This window comes from Eubalaena glacialis, chromosome 7, assembly GCF_028564815.1.
Source record: "Eubalaena glacialis isolate mEubGla1 chromosome 7, mEubGla1.1.hap2.+ XY, whole genome shotgun sequence".
Classification (NCBI taxonomy): Eukaryota; Metazoa; Chordata; class Mammalia; order Artiodactyla; family Balaenidae; genus Eubalaena; species Eubalaena glacialis.
Window position 1 is genome coordinate 21373713 of NC_083722.1, and position 21481 is coordinate 21395193.

At 40.9% G+C, this 21481-nt stretch overlaps 1 protein-coding gene and 6 non-coding genes across 7 annotated transcripts; 6 read left to right on the forward strand and 1 right to left on the reverse strand.

The window, feature by feature from the left end:
- The first annotated feature begins 520 nt into the window (after positions 1–520).
- On the forward strand, positions 521–593 carry TRNAR-ACG (transfer RNA arginine (anticodon ACG)). Its single transcript has one exon. It is a non-coding gene; the product is annotated as a tRNA-Arg (tRNA).
- Positions 594–1193: 600 nt separating this feature from the next.
- Positions 1194–10135, forward strand: HMGN4 (high mobility group nucleosomal binding domain 4). The gene is made up of 3 exons (XM_061195885.1): positions 1194–1296; positions 1396–1681; positions 8416–10135. Exon 3 carries the CDS (start codon positions 8494–8496, stop codon positions 8764–8766), a length of 273 nt encoding a protein of 90 aa, XP_061051868.1. The 5' UTR covers positions 1194–1296; positions 1396–1681; positions 8416–8493; the 3' UTR covers positions 8767–10135.
- On the forward strand, positions 1222–1294 carry TRNAV-CAC (transfer RNA valine (anticodon CAC)). Its single transcript has one exon. It is a non-coding gene; the product is annotated as a tRNA-Val (tRNA).
- An 8099-nt stretch (positions 10136–18234) lies between the features above and the next one.
- TRNAK-UUU (transfer RNA lysine (anticodon UUU)) lies at positions 18235–18307 on the reverse strand. Its single transcript has one exon. It is a non-coding gene; the product is annotated as a tRNA-Lys (tRNA).
- An 835-nt stretch (positions 18308–19142) lies between these two features.
- On the forward strand, positions 19143–19214 carry TRNAA-CGC (transfer RNA alanine (anticodon CGC)). Its single transcript has one exon. It is a non-coding gene; the product is annotated as a tRNA-Ala (tRNA).
- Positions 19215–19688: 474 nt separating this feature from the next.
- On the forward strand, positions 19689–19762 carry TRNAI-AAU (transfer RNA isoleucine (anticodon AAU)). The gene has a single exon. It is a non-coding gene; the product is annotated as a tRNA-Ile (tRNA).
- Positions 19763–20861: 1099 nt separating this feature from the next.
- On the forward strand, positions 20862–20933 carry TRNAP-AGG (transfer RNA proline (anticodon AGG)). The gene has a single exon. It is a non-coding gene; the product is annotated as a tRNA-Pro (tRNA).
- Positions 20934–21481: the final 548 nt, after the last annotated feature.

Consider the following 21481-nt stretch of genomic DNA (forward strand, 5'->3'; position numbering starts at 1 on the left):
GCTCCCACCTCCATGCCTTTGCCCTGGAGATTTCCCCAGTTCCAGGTCGCTCTTTTCCCTGATACCCGTATTTATTGTTCATCACCTTTCCTGCTGGGCTTTTCTATTCTCTTTTGCCGTTTGTCTTTTTCCCTCTAAGTGCTTATCACCATTATTTCATTTATTTAGTGCTTTATTATCGTCTTCGCTACGTCCATGCAATCTTCTTGAGAGCAAGGATCACCTCTGTTTTCTTCACAGTTGTATTTCCGGTGCCATATTGGTTGAATGAATGAATGCATGAACGAAGAGATGATACTGGGGCAGAGAATGCCGGGGTCTGTACAGACAGCCTGAGAAAGCAGCACAGACGCTAGGGCGCGTGCAGGCGAACTGGCCGCCTGGGGAGTCCACGCGCTGCAGTCTGAGCTAGCCAGGAGGACGGGGCTTTCAGGGCCAGGCGCCGACCCCACAAAGTGGACCGGTTGCCGCCGCCTGGTTTCTGATGAAGGCATGTCCGCCTAAGAGCCGTTTATGTGCGGGGCCAGTGGCGCAATGGATAACGCGTCTGACTACGGATCAGAAGATTCCAGGTTCGACTCCTGGCTGGCTCGGAGTACGCATTACCGTTTTACTTCTTTCCTCTGCCGACCACTGAGGAACCCAATGGAGTTAGAAAATCCATTACAAGGTGAAGTTTGCCTGGAAGTCTCACGAGCGAGAAGGCCCCGCTTTTGACCACAGCCAGGGTCATCATTCCTTTGCAGAGCAAATTCCGCGTCAGGCCATGCGGTGGCGCTAGCCAAAGCCAGACTGAGAAATGTGCGTGGGCCCCGTGTCACGCCCAGCCCCACCAGTCCATTCCTGCTGAAGGATGGGTTTGAGGTAACCTGGTAAGCAATGAGGAAGAAATTAAGATCCAGAAGTTCAGAATGAGAAGTAATAGCGAAGGGATTGAAGTCTCTTTTGTTCTCCCCCATCCAGTCATTTCCAGAATAAATTATTAAGAATTTCGCTTCAGATCTGTACGCTGCATGGGCTTGGTTTGCGCATCTAATTGGCCTCTCTGGTTTGGGAGAGTAGTACAAGACGCACGCGCATATTAACGACGCACATTTGCTGGGACGAAGCGGCGGGGCGGGGCGGGTGGGAGGAAGTGAGGAAGTGAGAAGGAGGGAGGGAGGGAGGGAGGGGCGTGTTCTGTAGGGAGAACTGTCGGCAGGGACAGCCGGTTTCCATCGAGTTTCCGTAGTGTAGTGGTTATCACGTTCGCCTCACACGCGAAAGGTCCCCGGTTCGAAACCGGGCGGAAACAAGGTTTGTTTCTATTTTTCCCTACCTATGTGGCTCTCCTTTAAAAATCCATTTATTTAAAAAAACTCTGCACGCCTCCTTTTCTTGTCTCTCTTGCCCCAGGCTGTGAAGCGACGCTGCTCAAGGTGGGTCCGGAGCCCGCGGCCCCGGAGGCGGACACACGCATCGCGAGGGGGAGAACCGGGCTGTCCCCGGCTCTGCAAGGCGGCCCGACGCCCGCAGCCCCGGAAGCGCATCCTCGCCTTGCCTTCCTGTTCCCGGCAGCGCCCAGCTCCGGGCGTCTCTTCGCTGGCCCACTGTCCGCGCCGGCCCTGCCCCAGCCGAGAGCACCTGCGCGGCAGGCCCGCAGCTGGCAGCCTCGCGCCCCTCACACGGCCGCGAGACTCGGGTGAGTACCTTGGGGGCCTTAGCGTGCGTCTCCGGAGAATGGGGGTAGTCCCGCCGCCCTCCATAGATTTGGGACCCTCCTGCGATCTGGCCCTCGTCGTGATTAGGTGACCTCGGGCTCCCGACATTTCCACCTTGCTTTCCACTCTCCAGAACAGCTGCAGTGGCTCTCCCGGGCTTCGAGTGTGAATCTCTGGGAAAAGCGGAAGCCGGGAGGTGAAGATCGCAGGCCCTTCTGGCATAAGTCCCCACAGAGACTCTAGGGCAGAAAAACGGGAGGCGAGGAGGGGATTTGAAAGCTTTGGGCCAGCAGGGCCGTGGCCTGGAAGAGGTCGTGGCGGGGGTGCTGGGCTGCCCTGGCCTGGGCTCTTTCTCGCCTCCCCTCCCCAGCTTACGAGGTGCCCCCCTCCTGAGGGGACACCGAAGGGCTGAGTCTTCCTCCGCTTTGGCCTTCTGCTCTTCCTGTCAAAAAGAAAAAAAAGATCCCAAAGTTAAGAAATGGGGCAACTGTGGATTTTGCGTACTGCCTTGAAGCTTGAGAAAGGTCACTGACAGCACTTGTTTAAAATCAGGACTTGTGTGCCCTGGTGTCTGGCCTCTTACGTCTGTTTCGGACATGGCCTGGTTCCATGTTAATTGGATCTATCAAACGCTTTTCTGGGAAAGAACTCTTGATATAACACCAAACAGCCTCAGGTATATTCTCAGGATCTTCTTCTTAGATGTATTATTATATTATTATTATTATTATTATTATTATTACTATTTCTAAGAGTTAGCCAAGCCTAGTCTCTCAGATCGCATTGCTCCAGATTCCCTCAAATGACTGACAGGAATGTGATTTTTTATGGCCATAAGACAAGAAAGGGCAATCCTTACCTAATAAACTGTTTTCTCTTCCTCCCTTCCTCCCTCCCTCCCTCCCTTCCTTTCTTCCTTTTTTTTTTTTTTTACAGGCAACTTGTATAGGCATCCCTTCCCCAGCCCTATTATTCCTCCATTTTCATACCTTCTCTGAAAGACCCATGCTTTTATCATCTTGTAGTTTCCCTTGTTAGCAAGACAATAAGTTTGGCAGGTGCTCAATGCAAATTTGTCTAAGACATTTTCATTTAAAATTCCCTCTATAGGGAGACGCAAGAGGGAGGAGATATGGAGATATATGTATATGTATAGCTGATTCACTTTGTTATACAGCAGAAACTAACACACCATTGTAAAGCAATTATACTCCAATAAAGATGTTAAAAAAATTTTTTTTAAATAAAAAAATTCCCTCTATACCACTCAGAAATACAGTGAATACATTTTTAAAGATGTTAAAAATTTTTTTAAAAATAAAAAAATTCCCTCTATACCACTCAGAAATACAGTGAGTTAATGTGGTGCCCTGCGAGGAGCAAGGGTCTCAGGGGCCCAGGAGGTGATGGGGATTTGTCCTCTCCATCTTTCTCTGATGCCAAGGGGCAGGAATACTTTAGCTGGGAAGCTGAGTGTGCCCCAAGCCAACCTGTTGCAGATGGGTGACAGTTTGTTTGAAGCTTGTGGCTCTCTCCTTCTCTTTAAACCAGGTGTGTTCTGGCAAGATGAAGCAGCAGCCCTACCATTTTAGACACTCTGCCCTCTCTCACCTTCTCCCACTATCCCTCCCTCCCTCCCCCAGTCTCCCTCATTAACCTCAAATGGAAGCTGCTCACCTTGTCTGATATTTTCTTTGAAAGGTGGAGAACAAATAGGCCCTGGGGAGTGACTGACACTGTGTGACCTCTTGCTCCTGTATAGCACTGCACCTTGAATAGAGTCTTCTATTTGCTTGTTTTTTTACTATATCCTCTATTCTCTCCTTCCTAAGCTTGGTGTTGTAATCTTCTTCCAAGTCTTCTCTCCAACCCCAAGGCACTATCTTGCCATAAATAAGAGGCAGAGAGAAGAGGGTGGCCTTCTGGCTTTGGGGTGGCATTGAGACTAAAACCCAAGTTAGAACAAACTCCTTGGAACCCAGTTCAGTAACAGTCAAGGGAGAGAAAGGACGTTGCTAAAATGTGCCTCTGCTGGGGATGGCGTGGGAGTGTGTATTGGATGAGGTGGGATTTGGTCCTTGGATACTGGAGACAGACTCATGGTGAAAGAGAAAAAAAAACATGGAAAAAAAATTCTGAGAGCTGGGCAAAACATCAAAATTAATCTAATCCGAGATGCGTCATAGGTCATTGAGATCTTTATACTCTTTCCTTCTGTATTAGTTTTCTAGGACTGCCATAACAAAACGACACAGACTGAATATCTTAAATAACAGAAATTTATTTTCTCACAGTCCTGGAGGCTGGAAGTCCAAGATCAAGGTGGTGGCAGGTTTGGTTTTCTTGCTGTATCCTTACATGGTCCTCTCTCTGTTTGTGTTGTCTGTGTCCTAATCGCCAGTATGACATTAGTCATATTGGATTAAGACCTACCCATAAGACTTCATTTTACCTTAATCACCTCTTTAAAGGCCCCATTTCCCAGTACAGTCACAGTCTGAGGTACTGAGGGTTAGGACTTCAACTTATGAATTTGGGGGGGGGGGGGAACACAAATTCAGCCCATTTCTGGGGACAGAGATTGATGTGTTTTGTATATTATTGAAACAGTTTGGGGAATTCCCAGAAATTAACTTCGCAGAAGATTTTAGCATACCTGCATCTCCTCATCTTACTAATCATTTGCATATTTTTATTGCAGAAGAAATACATCATTTGCTTTTTATTTCTCTATTAGTCTTTTTTTTAGGCTATTTCTGTCAGTACATTTAAATTTCATAGGTCTTTTTCTAAAATTAAAAAAATTCAAGTCTTCATAGGTAAGAAAAGGACTTTAAGAAATGGATGTTCCCTCCCCCCTTGAGGCTGTTAAGAGGGATACCTTTCCACATCCTAAAACCAGCAAGTTCATTAAATGAAGAGTTAAACTGAGACTTTCACAAGAATTTCAGTCCAGTTCTTTACAATACGAAGACATGTTGTTCAAAAATTTCACTAACTTGTTCTGTTGTCTGTTAATATAATTTTGCCCTGGAAAGTGTTATTTTAACAAAAGGGAATTGTTAGATTCCTAAAACTTTTAAAATTGTTGCCATGTCTTGGGAGAATAACCTCAGTATCTGTCTTGATAATTTCTTGCCTCATTGATAAATCTCTGTGTTCCCAAAATTTATATACTTAAAAGATTTATCTGCCACTCCTGAAACTAAAATAATATTGCACATCAACTATATTTCAATTTAAAAAACTATAAAATTTTTAAAGTAAAAAAAGTCTTTAAAAAAAAGATTTATCTGCCAGTTAATAATTTTTCTTTTCATTCACATGCATGATAGAGTATTTGTAATCCTATGACTTATATATTTTATTACCTAACAAATTATTTTTTTCTTTTTTTAATTCTTAAAATGTATTTGTTTGTTTTTAGTTAGTAGACTTTATTTTTTTAGAACAGTTTCAGGTTTACAGAAAAACTGAGCAGAAAGTACAGAGTTCTCATATATTTCTTCTCCCTCTACGTCAGTTTCTCCATTATTAACTACTTGCCTTGGTGTGGTTCTTTTGTTACAATGGATGAGCCAATATTTATACATTATTATTAACTAATTATTATTGTTAACTAATTATTATTATTATTTACATTAGGGTTCCATGCTCTGTATACAGTTCTGTGGGTTTTGTCCAGTGCATAATGTCATGTATCCACCATTACAGTCAGTAGCATACAGAATAATTTCATTGCCCTAAAAAACTTCCCTGTACTCCATCTCAAATAATTTCTTTTAAATTAACACCACTGTGTGGTGAGAGCCTCTCCCTCCCCGACCTCCTTGGCCTTTATGAAAATGAAATAACCTTTTATCCCACCAGCCCTTTTTCATTATTTGTGCATCTGTCTCCTATATTTGTAAGGTCAGCCACCTGTTCTCCTGATAAGCTTCCTAAATGTGAGTTTCAAGGAACTAATCCATATTCATATACTCAGATCCAGAATCCAGCTAGTGGCCTCTTTTCCTTGAATTTATCTTTATTGTCACCTGCTGTGTTTGGGCCTTTGACATGTGCCGATCGTGGCTCCCCTGCTTGGGATGGACTGCAAGGGATCTAACATGAAGACCGAGCCTAGGAAACAGACTGTGAGCATTCCCAGGGCAGGACATGGGCTAAGAAACACAATTTTGGAGTGAGATGGAAGGAGAATGGTATGGAGTGTCCATTGTTTAGGGAGGTGTGTCGTAGAACAGAAGCTCACCCTTTGGTTTCCTCTCTCATTCTCTGGTAACAAAAAGGCCTCTAAGAATATATGCAGATTATTTAGGGTGACCTTATTTATTGTCCAAGTTGGCACACTTTTGAGAGTAAAAGGGAGCATTATTAATAATATACCAGGGCAACAGGCACAAAACAAGTCACCCAAATATTACATCAAATGATTTTCATGCCGTAAAAAAATCTCTCAATATTGCTTTCTTCATGGTAAGAACAGCTGTCTTTTCCTCCCTGTTCCTTTCTGGGCACACCATTACCATACCCAGAGTTGACCTTTGTGATCTCTGGCATCCTTCTCAATTATTTTCTTTACACATTTTTTTTCTTCATTGTGTTCGATTTTGGATAAAACAACAACAACAACAACAAAAAAAACAACACTTTTGTTCTTTAAGAATTGTCCAAACATTTCTTTAGTGGTGCATTTGGGAGAGAGTAAACTAGGCATAAATTCATGTAATGTCTAGGGAAAGATGTCCTCGGGAGCGAGCAGGTTGGGTCTGGCTGGGTCAGCAGAATTGCAGGGTGTCTCTGTGGCAACCGGGACTTTTGGACCCACCAGTAATTTAGAATATTTAGAGTCAAGGCAAGAGCACAGTAAGGGAAGAGAAGGGCCCAGCTAATTTCTTATTAGCTTTTCAGTGAACTGCTGTTCAACATGAGATTAGAACTGTTTCTCCTCTCAATTTTTAATCTCTGTTCCCAAAGTTCCTTACAAGGTACCAAGGGAAATAATGACTGATTCAAGGCTCACTCCCACTTTGGTTCCTTCCCTCTTCTTTATACTAACTCTTATTTCTCCCTCTGTTCCATGAGAAGGAAGGAAAACTGTAAAATTTCCAGAAATTCTAGTCATAGTGGAAAAATGGGGGAAGAATAGATAATGAAAGTAGATAGAAAATAGAAAAATAGATAATGAAATTATCATATAATCAAATTATCAAGTGATAATTTGATGTTTTAGCACCATTTACAGGTGGTTGCCTTTGTTAGCCGAAGAACATAAAAATCAAATCTAAGGTTGCTCAAAAAAAAAAAAAAAAAAAATTTAAGTTTGCTCAAGGACCATGTTTGCCCATTCTATCTAGATGGTGAGGTCCAGCAAAAACACAAAACAAAACTCTGGAGCAATTTAGAGAAAAGATAATAATTTTTTTTTTCTTGAAATAAAACATTGTGGACTAGGTCAGGGCATAGGGTTACAGACTTCCCCAGGAAACATTTTCAGGGGTGGGGCAGAAGGTGTGAGTGGCTAGTTTTGTCCCAGAGCTTTAAAAAAGCCCCACGGTGTTTGAATGCCAGCCATGGACCCAGGTCCTAATTGCCCCAAATCAAAATAAATCACGTCTATTTGTGTGCCCTTGAATCTGTGCTCGGGGCTACGCACCTTCTTAAAGTGGCTTTTATTCTTGAGCAGACACATAAAATTACTCTCTGTAAAATATAGAGAATAATGGTGTATTACCCCTGTGTTGTTCCCCACCCGCCTCCAGTTTAAGGAAGAGAACTCCCATGCCCTCTCCAACCACCATCCTTTTCTTAATTCCCTGAGGTGACTACTGTCCTGATTTTTATATTTATCTCTTTTTTTTTTGACTACATACTTGTAGCCTAAACAAGTCATTTAGTTTTACACTTATAAATGGATCCATACTGTAGATCCATTTTGTAACTCACTTTTTTTTGCTCAACATTATGTTCTTGAGATTCGTCCATGGTTTTGCATATAGCTGTAATCTATTCATTTCTGCTGCTGAATAGTAGTCCCTTGCATAGATATTACCAAAATGTATTTATCTATTCTATTGAAGGACACTGAATGGTTTCCAGGTTTTTGAAATTACAGGGTTGCTAGAAACATTCTTGTAGGGGTCTCCTGTGCACAGCCCCAAGAATTCCTCCAGGTAAACACCTAGAAGTGAAATTGCTTTAAATAATGCCACACACTAATTTACACACATATAAACACACACCCTAGCAGTGTATGTGTTTTAATTGTTCCACATCTGCTGAGCCCTTAATATTGTCAGACAATATAGTTTTCACCAATTTGATGGATGTGAAATGTTATATCCTGTGATTTTTGTATTCATTCCCATATTACTAATGAAGTTGACCTTTTTTTTTTTTTTTTTTTGCTTATTCACCATTCATGCTTTTTCTAAGAAGTACGTATTAACACTTTTGCCCATTGTTTTTAAATTTTCATTTTGTCCTTTTCTCATAGATCTGTAGGAATTCTTTACATATCCTGGACTCTCATCCTTTGTCAGTTATATGTATTATGAATATCTTTTCCCCAGCTTGTAACTTATCTTCTTACTTTTTATGCATCTTTTTGCTATATAAAAATTACTAATTTTAATATAGTCAAATTTGAATTTTAATGTAGTTAAATTTGGCAGTCTTTTCCTTTACGGTTTACACTTTTTGTGTCTTGTTAAAGAAATCTTTCTAGGAGCAGTGAGGAAGACAGAAGAACCGCTTGGGCTGGTAAAGCCATCTGCCAGGCACTACTGCCACCATGCCCAAGAGAAAGGCAAAAGGAGATGCTAAAGGTGACAAAGCAAAGGTGAAGGAAGAGCCACAGAGGAGATCGGCACGGTTGTCTGCTAAACCTGCCCCTCCAAAACCAGAGCCCAGGGCAAAAAAGGCCCCTGCAAAGAAGGGAGAGAAGCTGGCCAAAGGGAGAAAGGGGAAAGCAGAAGGCAACAAAGATGGGAACAACCCTGCAAAAAACCGAGATGCCTCCACAGTCCAGTCACAGAAAGCAGAAGGCACCGGGGATGCCAAGTGAAGTGTACTTTTTTGATAGCTCTGTACTTCTAGTGACTCTACTGTTTGAAATACTATTTTTTTTAAATCAAATTTTGTAAAAACGTAGATTTTTTTTTTTTAAGTTATGTTGTTAGCACACAAGACGCTTTGTTGTTATCTTTTGTGGAAAGGGCAAAATAACCACTAGTAGAATGTTTCAGAAGCTGGATTGAAATGGGGGAAAACAGAATTTTCTATCCTCATATTTGAAGATTATTCTTGGTTCCCAGGAGAGATTCTCCGACATTCACACATGACAGCCACTATGGCTCAGAAGCCTTACCGTGTGGGGAAGCAAAACTTCATGTCTTCTCCTTTCCTGATGCCATCAACACATCCTTGACTTCCTGAAACCAAGAGTCATGATGCAGCCTTGGCACCCCTAGAATCAGCTGCGTCAGGTAACAATACTCAGGATTTCTGGTGATGACATCAAGATGGTGTTGCTCAAAAGAGCCAGGATTCCTGTTTGTAGTTTGTGGATCATCTCATTAATAATCCTGGAGTTTTTAGTTCCTTTCCTCCATGTCAGAGGTGACCTGTGAAAAGCTCTTATATGCCTCATGTGAAATATTCACCCTTTCTGAAAAGTTTTCCTGTTCATTGCAGCAACAGACTTTGTTGACTTTTTGGAGAGGAGAGTTTGAAAGTTGTAAGATGTTATGGATTGTCACCCATGTCCTGCTGGAAGTAACTATTTTTGAAAAGTATCTTATAAAGCTGGATACAAGTTGGCTTCATGGGAGGGGAGGGATCATTTCCTGCTCCAAGTCATAAAGATATCCTTTACTGCCTTGTAAAAGTTTTATAGTTTTGCTTTTCACATTTGTCTTTAGTCTTCCCTGAACTGATTTTTGCAAAAATATGAGATAGTAATTCAAAATAATATTTTTTCCATATGGTAAGTGGTTGTCTCAACCACTTGGTTGTCCCAACTTTTCTGAAAAGTTCATCCTTTCCCCACTGATCTGTAATACTGGCTCTTTTCATAAATCAAGTTTCTTTTGCGGAGGGGTCTGTTGATGGTTTCGATTCTGACTCACTGGTCAATTTGTCTAACCTTGTGGCAATACTATACTATCTTGAGTACTACAACTTTAGAAAAAGGTCTTGATATCTCAGGACAAATACCACCTCCACCTTTAACATCACCACCAAACTTTTCTTCGTTGGAGTGTCTTGGCTATATTCTTAGCCAACTGCTTTTCCATACAACTTCTAGAATTAGATTGACAAGTTCCAAATCAAACTAACAAAAGGTGGAATTTTTATTGGATTTGTATTGTATTTATAGATTAATTATAATATTGAGTCTTCCAATCCATGAACATGGTGTAATTCTCCATTTATTTAGGCTTTCTAAATGCCTTTCAATAAAGTTTTATAATTCTCCATAAACGTTTTCTTTTGTTAATATTTCTTAGGGACTGTACACTTTTGGATGCTACTTTATATGGTATGTTTTTAGTTGCTACATTTTCTGTTTTCAGCTAAAGTTGATTTTTATATTCAACAACCTTGCTAAACTCATTAATTCTTAATGTCTGTATATTCTTTGGGGCTTTCTACATAGATAACCATATGTTCTTTTTGTTTTGTTTTGTTTCTTCACAGTCATTATACCTTCTTTTCCTTTTTCTAGTTCTAGGCATTGTCTAAGTGCTGGAGGTACAACAGTGAACAAAACAAAGTCTCTGCTTTCACCAAGCTTATACTCTAGTGGGGGAGGGTGTAGAAGATGCACAAATTTATGTGACAGGGTGCTTTAAATAAACAAGTGTAAGTGGGTGCTATTTAGATAGGGTGGTTAGAGAAGTCCTCTCTGATGAGATGACATTTGAGCAGAGCTCTTAATGAAGTGAAAGAATAAGCTTTTAATGAAGTAAAGGAATAAGAGAGGTGACTCTGAGGGGAAAACATTCCAGCAGAGGGAAAAGCAAATGCAGAGATGAGGTGAAAATGTGTTTGGCATACTTAGGAAGAACAAGGAGGCAGAAGTGGCTGAATTGGCATGAGGGAGGGTAAGAGTGAAAGTTGATATGATTGCAGAGATAGCCAGGGGCCAGAAAATGGAAGATTCTCCACACTGTCACTTTTCTCTGAAAATGATGGGATGCCATTAGAGTTTTGAATAGAGAAACCACACAATATAAGTTATCAGTGTGTGTCTGTGTGTGTGTGTGTGTGTGTGTATGTATGGCTGATGCATGGGCAATAGGGTGTAAGGAGGGAAAGAGTTGAAGGAGAAAGACCAGTTAGATGGCTGTCACAACTGAATTGCTGGAAATTCTACTTTGTCCTGCAATATTACCATCCTTACTCTGCTCAACTATTCCCACCCCATTTTAATTACAAATATTATCTGTGCTTTCTCTTTGCCAAACAATAGAACAGGATCAAAGATAAACATTCCCTGTTGTCAAGAATCCAAAGTCAAATTCAGGAAAGTCACCACTGTGTGCTTGGTGTTGTGATAATACTGCAGGAGGCCCTGACTCTGATGCCAGAGCATGAAAGGGTATTAGGAAGCACTTTCTGAGGCATAATTGACACCTAAGCAGCAAAATGAAAAGAGAAGTTGGCCAAGCAAGGAGTGGGTAAAAGGCTTCTAGTAAGAGTAGTAACATTTGCAAAGATGTTAAGAGAATATTGTGCATAGTAGGTGTTCCATAAAGTATTCTTGAATCAAAAAAAGTTTAAATGTGTAACCAAATAAGTTATATTGGGCTTTTTACAATAATAAGGTATTTCTCATTAAGTGCTTATTTGTTTGCCAAACACTGTTCTGCTCAGTGATTTATAATACATGAATAATTTTATTTCTATGACCGATGAATTGAATCATATTACTATTCCCATTTTTATAGTTAGTGAAACTGAGACAGAGATTAAATAATTTGCCCTGAGGTCATACAGTGAGAGTAAAATCCAGATTAAGACCCATGTCTAGAACTCCAAGGCCTAGAAGGCGCCTCATTGTTAAAAAGATCATTGGTATAACCTCAAAGGTAATCCATCCAAAAATATATTTGGTGTTTCTGAGTAAATTAAGGAATTTCCCAAGATACCACTAGAAAACAGTCAAATGTAAGTAATAATATTCTACAAGCTAAACAGTTGTAATTTCCAATGAAGAAGATTAGTAATGCCAGGACAATAAGTTCCAGGGGAAAAGTGGTCATATGGAATTTAGAATTTTAGTGTATCTCTAGCAACATAAAGCTAGAAGGGATATTATTTCTGTACAAGGATGATAATTTTTTAGACAAATACTTATGAAGTGGAGAAGAACAAATTAGGAAATTATAAATTAGCCTTTAAATCTCTTGCCCACTCTTCTGATCCATTTGGCATTTACATTCCTATCTGTAAATTCACAAATTAACATTCCTGGTTTACTAATACTCTGAGAATTTGGGTGTCTGACATGAAACAGCCTGAGTGATCCAGAGTTTTCAGTAATCAAATTTCTGACCATCAGAATTGAGGCATTGGTCCCGGAAGAGTTGGAAAGAAGAGGGAGGGAAACATTTTTCGTATCTGCCCTTGTCCCCTCTTCGTTCTAGTCTCAACAGTGATCACTGTGCTCCTTGGGAAATGAACGTCATTCCCTTGCAGACCCTGCAATGGCTTCCACCCGGGGTCATGCAAATGACCTACAAACGCCGTACTTGAACTGTCCGCAGACGCGGCCAGACGCGCACCCCGAAGCCCCGCCCCTGCGGCTGCACGGCGCCGGGACACACTTCCGAGCCCTTCTAGGCCACGCCGAAGTCCGCGCTGCTCGGAGTCGCCTGGCGCCGGCCCGGCTGAAGGCTGGCACCATGAAGTTCTTTCCCTGGGTTGCTCCTCAGACCCTTCGCAGACCTTGCTCGGGCTTCCGGTCCCGGTCTCCAACCCCGAGTCCCCTTCAGTGAAGTCTGGGCCAAGGGCGTTGCCAGCACCCGGAGGTCGCTGCGGGCGCGGAGCTTCTTAACCTTTTAGGTGCCTGGGAGCCCTCTGGCTTCGTGACGAAGCCAATGGAGCCCTTCTCAAATTATATTTTAAAAAGCATTAAAATAGGATAAAGAAAACCAGTTATACTACAGAAACAGTTATCAATTAAAATAATTTGCGGTATAGTAACACGTGTGCTTCTTCATTAATATATTAAATATTAAACATCAAGACCCGTCTTATAACTACTGTAACTTCGAAACAGTTAAGTATGAGATATTTGCAACATACTTCATATCTCAAATATGGGGTATGAAAATGTAACTTTCCTTAGTGACAAAGCCGCAGGTACTTACCTTCTGACTAATTTGTTGCCAACATTCATCCGTGAAGGACATGCTAAATTTCAGTTAGAGGTTAGAGATATTAAAAATGTAATTTCTTTTTCCTATCCAAGTTCACCAGTCCCCAAGTTAAGAAAACCTGCAAAAGTGCTTAACACAGTGCCTGGCACAAAGTCCCCTCTTAACATGTAGATATTAGTAATTTTATTAGTACTTTTCTTGCATCTGTTCAAATTTCTTTTAGGTGACCATGATGAAGTTAATCAAATGAACTCTTGAAGGAGCACGAAGATAAATCAAGAGTTCAACCCATTAATTCAGTCATTTTTTTAAAATTATTTTTTATTGAGGTATAACTGACATATAATATTGTATTAGTTTCAGATGTACAACATAATGATTCGATGTTTGTATACATTGTGAAATGATCACTACAATAAATCTAGTTAACATCCATCACCTTACATAGTTACACAAATTTTTTTTCTTATGACAACTTTTAAGATTTACTTTCTTAGCAACTTTCAAAGATGTAATGCAGCATTATTAACTATATTAATTTTAGTTAATAACGTATAACATATATAACTAAATATATGTTATATATGGGTTACATATATATAACATATATTTTGTTATTTTTTATATATATATACATATATATATAAATTCAGTCATTTAGATGTGAGTTCTAAAAGAGTGCTGTCTGCACACTCCAGCTGAGGTATAAAGGAAAGAAAAATGTGAATTTGGTGGTTGTAGGGAGTGGGGGGTTGGCAACTCGAAGAGAAAGAGAGGATGACATGTTTTTAAGGATTAATTCCTTGATTTATCCAGCAAATATTTTTAGAGCTTCGATTATGTGCCAAGACTACAAGGCAGGCCCAAGGGCCTTGCCTTCACCAGAGAGCGATGGTACTCAGCTCCCAGAGACAGAGAAAAGGCTCTCCCATCTGAAGGAAGAGTAGAAAAAAGCAAAAGTGAAAAGCTCCAAAGTTTGACTCCGTCGTTTCTAGACCATCCATCCTTGCAAGGAAAGACTCAAAAGCTGCTTTGCCCAAAGGATTTAGCTCTAGGCATGACCTTTGATGAGAAGACCTAGAAAGTGCCCATATCCTTCCACAACCCTGCAGCCACAGGTTAAGTTGAGGTAAGATGAAGCATAAGAGCAAAGAAGTAGGTTGTGGGGAGAAATACATCAGAGGCAAAGCAGTTCAGAAAGGTCTTTCTCTTGCAAAGGATTTCAGTTTTATCCTGCTGATCTTGAAAGTTTTAGCCCTGGGGAAAAGCCAGATCAGATTTGCATTTTACAAAAACCTCTGTGTCGTTGGCCTTTGTATGGTTGAATTAGAAGGAGGATATTGGAAGTGGAGGTTTCCCGCCTGTAAAGTATACTGCTTTATCCAGGCCTAAAAAAAGGACTTTCAGGAAGATGAGGCAGAACACATGCCTCCCTTGCTAAAAAAGATAGTTATAAGACAATTGCAATGCTCCTCACACGAGATGGCAAGAACTTGAATTTGGATGGTAGGTTGGGAGCAGAAATGGAAAATGTTTCACAAAATTCCCTGCATCCTCCCTCTTAAGTATTTAAAAGGTAGACTTAGTTAGGGATTGGATATGAAAGAGTGGGGTAAGGGAGGGAAAGGAGTCTGAGAAGGGACCCTAATTCCTAGCTTTGGCATTTATGTGGACATTTGTAAAACTAACTGAGAGAAGGAATATACGAGAGAGAAGAGGAGAGGGGAGAGACTGATGAGTGTAAAGAAACGTGAAAGTTCTGAAATTTACCCAACTTGCGAGCTCAGCTTGTTAAGTTAGCCTGCCAGACACAGTTTCATGGATGCTGGTTCAACTCACGAGACTCCTGGGTCAGAGACAATGCACAGTTTATTATTCCAGGAATAGCAATAACCAGATTATCAGCATATTTTCTCTGATTCCCTGCCTCCAGTTTCCAGAGGGCAACACATGACATCTGTACATTCAGTGGATTGTGTTACAGGACAGAAACCCTGAACCTGGGGATCCCAATTCTTTAATAATGAGCAGTAAGCATGCCTGCCTGTTGCTCTGGAGAGAAACATTATCTCTGTCTTCCAACGGTGTTTGCTATATAAGCATCCTTGAAAAGATAATCCAGAACAAAGGACAGTCAGTGCCTCACTAGCAATACATGCAGAAATGTGAGAGATCCATGACGAATTATCTCCTAACAATGAGTTGTTTTCACTAGCTGAGTTTTGTTTTTTAAACAAAGTCTTCCAAGACTAGAGGAGTTGGGTGGAGGGTACGTGAGATTTCGAAAGTGAAATAGAGTGAGGCCAGTTTACCTTAACAGGCCAGAAGCTCCAAAGAACCTCCACAGAACTGTTGACATCTACATTAGTTATTTGTATGCTTTTTCTGGTTTTTTTTAATATATATATATTTTAATAAACTGTAGAAAAGAAGTGTGGTTGACAGTGTAGCTTGGGAATCTGAAGGTTTATCTAAAGTCACCTGCCTAATAAAAGGGTAAATGACCCATGGAATCTTCTAGTAGCTTTTCCCTCTAGGCACTACCTCAAGGTACCTAGGCTTCTTGAATGGAGGATGCAGGTTTTGACTGGTAAAGCAAATTATTAGAATTAGTTGAGTTTTTTTTTTAATTTGTTTTTAAATTGAGGTATAGTTGATTTACAATAGTATTTAAGTTTCAGGTGTACAACATAGTGATTCATAATTTTTAAAGATGATACTCCATTTATAGTTATTATAAAACATTGGTTATATTCCCTGTGCTGTACAATATATCCTTGTAGTTTATTTTATACGTAGTAGTTTGCACCTCTTAATCCCCTACCCAAAACTCATTGATTTTAAGTGTTTGAAGATATCCAGGCTAATGGGGACAGGTTTAGAGATCGAGAGAATAGTGTAGGATGGAGATATAATTTATCTGTTAATTTAATCCAGTGCCATTTTGTAACTACCTATTATATAAGCTGCTTGACTCCTGGAATTGGAGTAACATTCTTGGCAAGTCTGTCAGTCAACCAATCGCATCCAGGTTGCACACAGATAACAATCAGCTCAGGAAGGCTGGTGTTTCAGCCCACTAAGATCCAAGCTGCAAAATGTAAAAGCTCAAGTGATTGTCTTCCCTTTCTATCTCAAACTTCCCCCAAAGGCTGCGAATAGAATCTTTTGACTCTCAGCTAACCATACATACTGACATATCGGTAAGTCCTTCATCTTCTCAAGAAGTGTAGCAGCTCAACATTTATGATTTTACTGCTTGGGACACTCTCTGAGACCAGGTGGGAATCAAATGGAAATATTCAATTTTGTGATCACCCCCCCCCCACCGCTTATTTTAAAAATGTTGTGAGAAACATTTTTAAAATGTTGTGAGAAAGAGGAATGTTTAATTAAAGTTAGAGGAAGTTTCTTTTCTTTTCAAAAAGCTCGGAGCATTGTAAAAAACAAAACGAAAAAAAAACTTGTGGGGTCACAGCGCCAATGGGCTTCCTTACAGACAGAAAAAACTTTCATCTACAGGTGTGTGGCCTTATCAAAGTTACAAGGTGACAAGCGCTTAAAGAAAAGATTTCTTGTGTGACTCTAACAGCAATAATAATGATGATCACATTGGGTTACTTCTTCTGCGGTATCTTCTTGCTGCAAAATGCTACACTCTCTGAGGATTGGCCTCGAGGCTCTCACATTATGAGGCTCATATGCTGCCTACCATGCCAACAAGGCAAATGACAGGAGTGTTCTGTTATTCTTTTCTAGAGGTTTTATAACTTGTCTGATAATTTTTAATAGCAAAGTAAAATCTTATTTGTCTGTTATCTGCTGGATCCATTAGGATGAAATTTCTGCTTTGAGGAGTTACCAAACGAGGTCTCAATCAAGGGCTGCCAAGTTATGCTGCTTTAGTAGTTCCTAGCAGGGCAGAGATGGTGTTGGTGCCCCTGTGCTCAGGTGACTTGAGGCTTTGGGTCCTCTAGAAGAGTGAACTTGGGTTTAGAGGAAAAGGCAGTATAGGCAGGTTACTCAGCATGTAATGAGGAAGAATAATTTACTTTAACCTTTGTATTCTATTGCTTTTGCTACAAGTTAGTCACTAAAGGGATGTTGCCTATAAGCTTAGCTTATACATTATGGCTCATCTCTGGGAACCCTTCCTCCCATGTAATGAGCGTTAAGCTAAAATACCTTTGTTGAGCTCACAGGAAACCTCCTGACCAGGCCCACCTGTGAATGGCTGCAGGAAGGAAGAAATTAACACATCCTAGAACCAGGACTTTGCCCCCTCCCCTTTTAGTGTAAAAGAAGCCTGAATTCTAACTCAGGGAAGATGGTTCTTTGGGACACTAGTCCACCATCTTCTCCGTCTGCTGGCTTTCTGAATAATGTCGCTATTCCTTGCCCCAGCAACTCGTTTCTCAATTTATTGGCCTGTGATTCTGCTAGCGGTCTGAGCTTGGACTCGGCAACAAGCACAGTACCCATTGTTCTGTACTATATGTTACGTTTCATCTTTATGATCACCCTACAGCCCAGTGTTTCTCAATGAGGGAGATATAAAATGAATTTAAGCATGGGTATCACCCAGCATTTTTGAGAATAACATGGAATCTGAAATAGAATGCAATGCATGTGGTAAGTGGTAATTCAGGCAACCTTTGTTCCTGTTACACGTGTGTGTATGGGTCCAGATGTAAACTAAACTACAAACTGGTCATGGCCAAAAATGTTTGGAAAGCACTGCCCCTAGGCCATGAATTCTGAGTATGGCACCACCTCCTCTATACAGTTTACCTGGGCATCCCCAGAGCTGAGCTCCGAGAGGAGCACACCAATGTAGAGAAGAGCGAGCAGTTCTGCACATTGGTTGCTTTTCAAGAAAGAGTTTGGCCTTTGATAATTTGTGACCATTGTTAATGAAACTTTTACTCGTGCTCTAGATGAAATGTTTTGTGCTGTGGCTTCCGGCTAAAAGGCCCTTCTATTTTCTGAACAGGTCCTAGGTTGTGATAACTATGCCATGCTCAGGGTCCCCTCTTTTTTTTTTTTTTTTTTTTTTTAGGTAAATCAGCTTGTGATTTGAGTTTACCTTCCTTTCTGTTACTATTTTTTTGTGATGAATATATAGGACTAGAAAAAGAAAACACCAACGCCCGAACAGGGACTTGAACCCTGGACCCTCAGATTAAAAGTCTGATGCTCTGCCGACTGAGCTATCCGGGCTCACACAAGAAAAAGGCGTTCCACATCAACTATAGTCAATTTATGCATACATTCAGAAGAACGATTTTGGGCATTTCGCCTGTGATGCCGGTTCAGAGCTGGTTATTCAGAAAATGCTTGGCATAGAAACTCAGCCACAGTGAAGGTCTTTAAGGCCGCGATAAAACCATATTGCATTAATTATAATGTCTCCCCAAATTGTATCTTTCTTTCTCTCTCTAGTTTAGATATATGCTATATTTATAAACACTATATCTCTATGTAGCATATAGAGATATATTCTATAGTACCATATAGAATTCAGTGCAGTCAAAAACTGCAGAAGGTTGGCCTTTAGTTCCTAGGCTTCCCAGAGAAACAAGTCAAATATTCTACATTTGGGCCCAAACACTTTCAAAAGGAAGCCAATCCAATGCTGATGCTTTTAAGAGATAATTAAATCACCTTTCGGCCGCGCTTTGGATACCTAAATATGGGTCTAGGGACTGAGGGAGCGATTCGATTTCGTGCTGGGTCTCAGCTGTCTTTGGAGAGGGGAAAAAAAGGAAAAAGAAAAAAGGAAAGAAGCTTTCAAAGGAGAGTCCCACTCTCTTTTTTCTCGTCAGATTTCGTTTCGTCTCTAAGTTAAGTGCTTGACAAGGGTCCAATGACTGGAAGGCTTTCTCCACTCGGAATACCCATGAACGTTGCCCCATTAACCATTTCAAGATTTTGCTGAATAAGCAAAGGAGAATTTAATTTAAGCATTCAGAAAATCTTAAGAGTTGCAGAAAGGAAAAAAAGAAATTCAGGTTCAAAGAATTGGGAAGGGCTACAAACGCTCTCCGTGCAGGACGGGGATGTAGCTCAGTGGTAGAGCGCATGCTTCGCATGTATGAGGCCCCGGGTTCGATCCCCGGCATCTCCAGGTCCTTTTACCTACATAATCAGAAATCGCACTTTAAAAACATTAATGCCTACTTTGTATACTCCTCTAATTTTCTCGGTACTCTTTTAGCCACGGCGTATAGAACTGTATACGTAGAGAGGGAAACAGGATACCTTTGAGGTTTCTTAGGATATCTGTAATGAATGAAATCGAAAACATAGAAAAACACACCCAATGGACAGATGGCCGAAAAGGAGCAATCTGGAAACTTGCCCAGGATCCATTAATGAACGGCTAGCTGAGGTAACTGGTCTGAAAACACTCAAAGGGGAGGAGGGGGTGTTGTTGCTGAGTCATGGTACTGAAAAGTAGGACAAATGTTGGAAAAAGGACGAAGCCTTGTTTGGTGTAGGCGAATCCAGCAACTCGGATGCACCATAGTGTTCCTATTATCAAAACATCAAAACGAGAAAAGTTTCTTGTAAAAGCTTCCAAAGAAACACCCAAGCAGATGGCCGGTTAGCTCAGTTGGTTAGAGCGTGGTGCTAATAACGCCAAGGTCGCGGGTTCGATCCCCGTACGGGCCAGCGTCGCTTTTTAAGCATAACTCCGAAATAGTTTTGATTACCTTCCAGCCAGAAGAACAAACTGCCCAAGTACTGTCCTACGAGACAACCCGCGGTATCTACACAAAAGACATTTTGCCACAAGTCCAAACCATCCTAGGGAGTCCAGAACACACGTCTTTGAGCAAGACAGATTGCTCAAAATTTTGTCCAAGAGAAGCAGAAAAGCAGCAAGACACCTTAGGAGTTATTAAGTTCATTAGAAGGAAACACTGTCACCAGTTTGTTTAGTGGCCAAACACTGCCCTCGAAATAGTCTGAAAACATACTGAGATGCGGGGCAAGTGTGAAAAGGCAGTGTTCATGATCTCCGATTGCTCAGTTGAGGATTTCTATTCGGTTAGATCATCCCTCACATGAAGGGAGAACTCCCACATTGGGAAAAGTGTTTTCTTGTTACTTTGATTGTTTTAGGTAAGAAAGGACTAAGCCCTTTTCCAGAATCTACTTTGCCGTCTGTCACCAACCAGTTGGTCCACGTTGACCGACACCAGCAGACCCTGTTTCGTCCACTTCTCGATGTTATGCCTCTTGAATCAGTCTCGTTTTCCACCAAAACAGACTTTCTGAACACTAATTATGTATCCCCTTGTTCCTTGTACAACGAATTTTCTTTATTCATTCACGACCTCAGAACTTTATATCCCGTTGAGTGAATTTTCACTATTTTCCGTGGGAAATACCGAGATCAAGCCAAGAGGAGTTAGGGAGCTTGTCAAAAATGCAGCTTATTGGGCCTCACCCCCAGGGACTTTGACTCAGTAGATTTGAGGAAGACTACAGGTTTCTGCATTTTAAATAAACGCCACGGTTGTTTCTTACAAAGGGTGGATCAGCGATCTCTGAGAAATAAGGCTTTATACAGACCAATCTTCGAAGGATTCGGTTGCGGGGAAATCCAGGGAACTTCTGAGCCAAGTCGATCTGGTTTTAAAACTAGGAAGGGAGGGTAGCAGGGAGACAGAAACAGAGGCGGAAAAAAATGTTATATATCGAAGTACGAAAGAAAAACGGAGAAGTAAATATTTAATCTGTTTAGAAAAGGTTTTGTTCGACACATGGCTCGTTGGTCTAGGGGTATGATTCTCGCTTAGGGTGCGAGAGGTCCCGGGTTCAAATCCCGGACGAGCCCAGGTTTTGCGGCCTACCCCCGCTATTGAATTTTTATTAAACTCACTCAAAAGAAATTGGTACATCTGCTGTTAAATTAAACTGCTATATTTTCATGTAGAAATATGTAGGCTGTATATGCACTTGATTCCAATAAGTAACTAGATAACTCTTCTAATTAAGAGAGACAAGTACTTTTCAGTTTTGGCTCTTACTCAGTTTTCCATCAGCTCTAAATTGACTCTTGCAAAAGCAAAGGTTTCTGGTTATTCTAGAAGTTCGACTCCACGGTTGTGGTCATATGAAATGTATAGGAAACAACATTGTAAAGCAACTATACTCCAATAAAAGTTAATTTTTAAAAATCCAGGTAATAAACATTATATTTTTAAAATTAAAAAAAAAGTATAGGAAGACGATGGTCATATCTCAATTCAATGTCATCCATCATTTATTCATCACATCAAAGAAATGGGTTCAAATGTAAAAATCAAATATTGACCTATAGAGTTGGGGTGCTGGAAACCTTTGTACAAGTTATTTCGGCTTTCCTCGTTGCGTATTCCTCCA

Coding starts and splice junctions, on each gene's coding strand:
- HMGN4 (XM_061195885.1), top strand. CDS start 8,494: ATGCCCAAGAGAAAGGCAAAAGGAGATGCTAAAGGTGACAAAGCAAAG.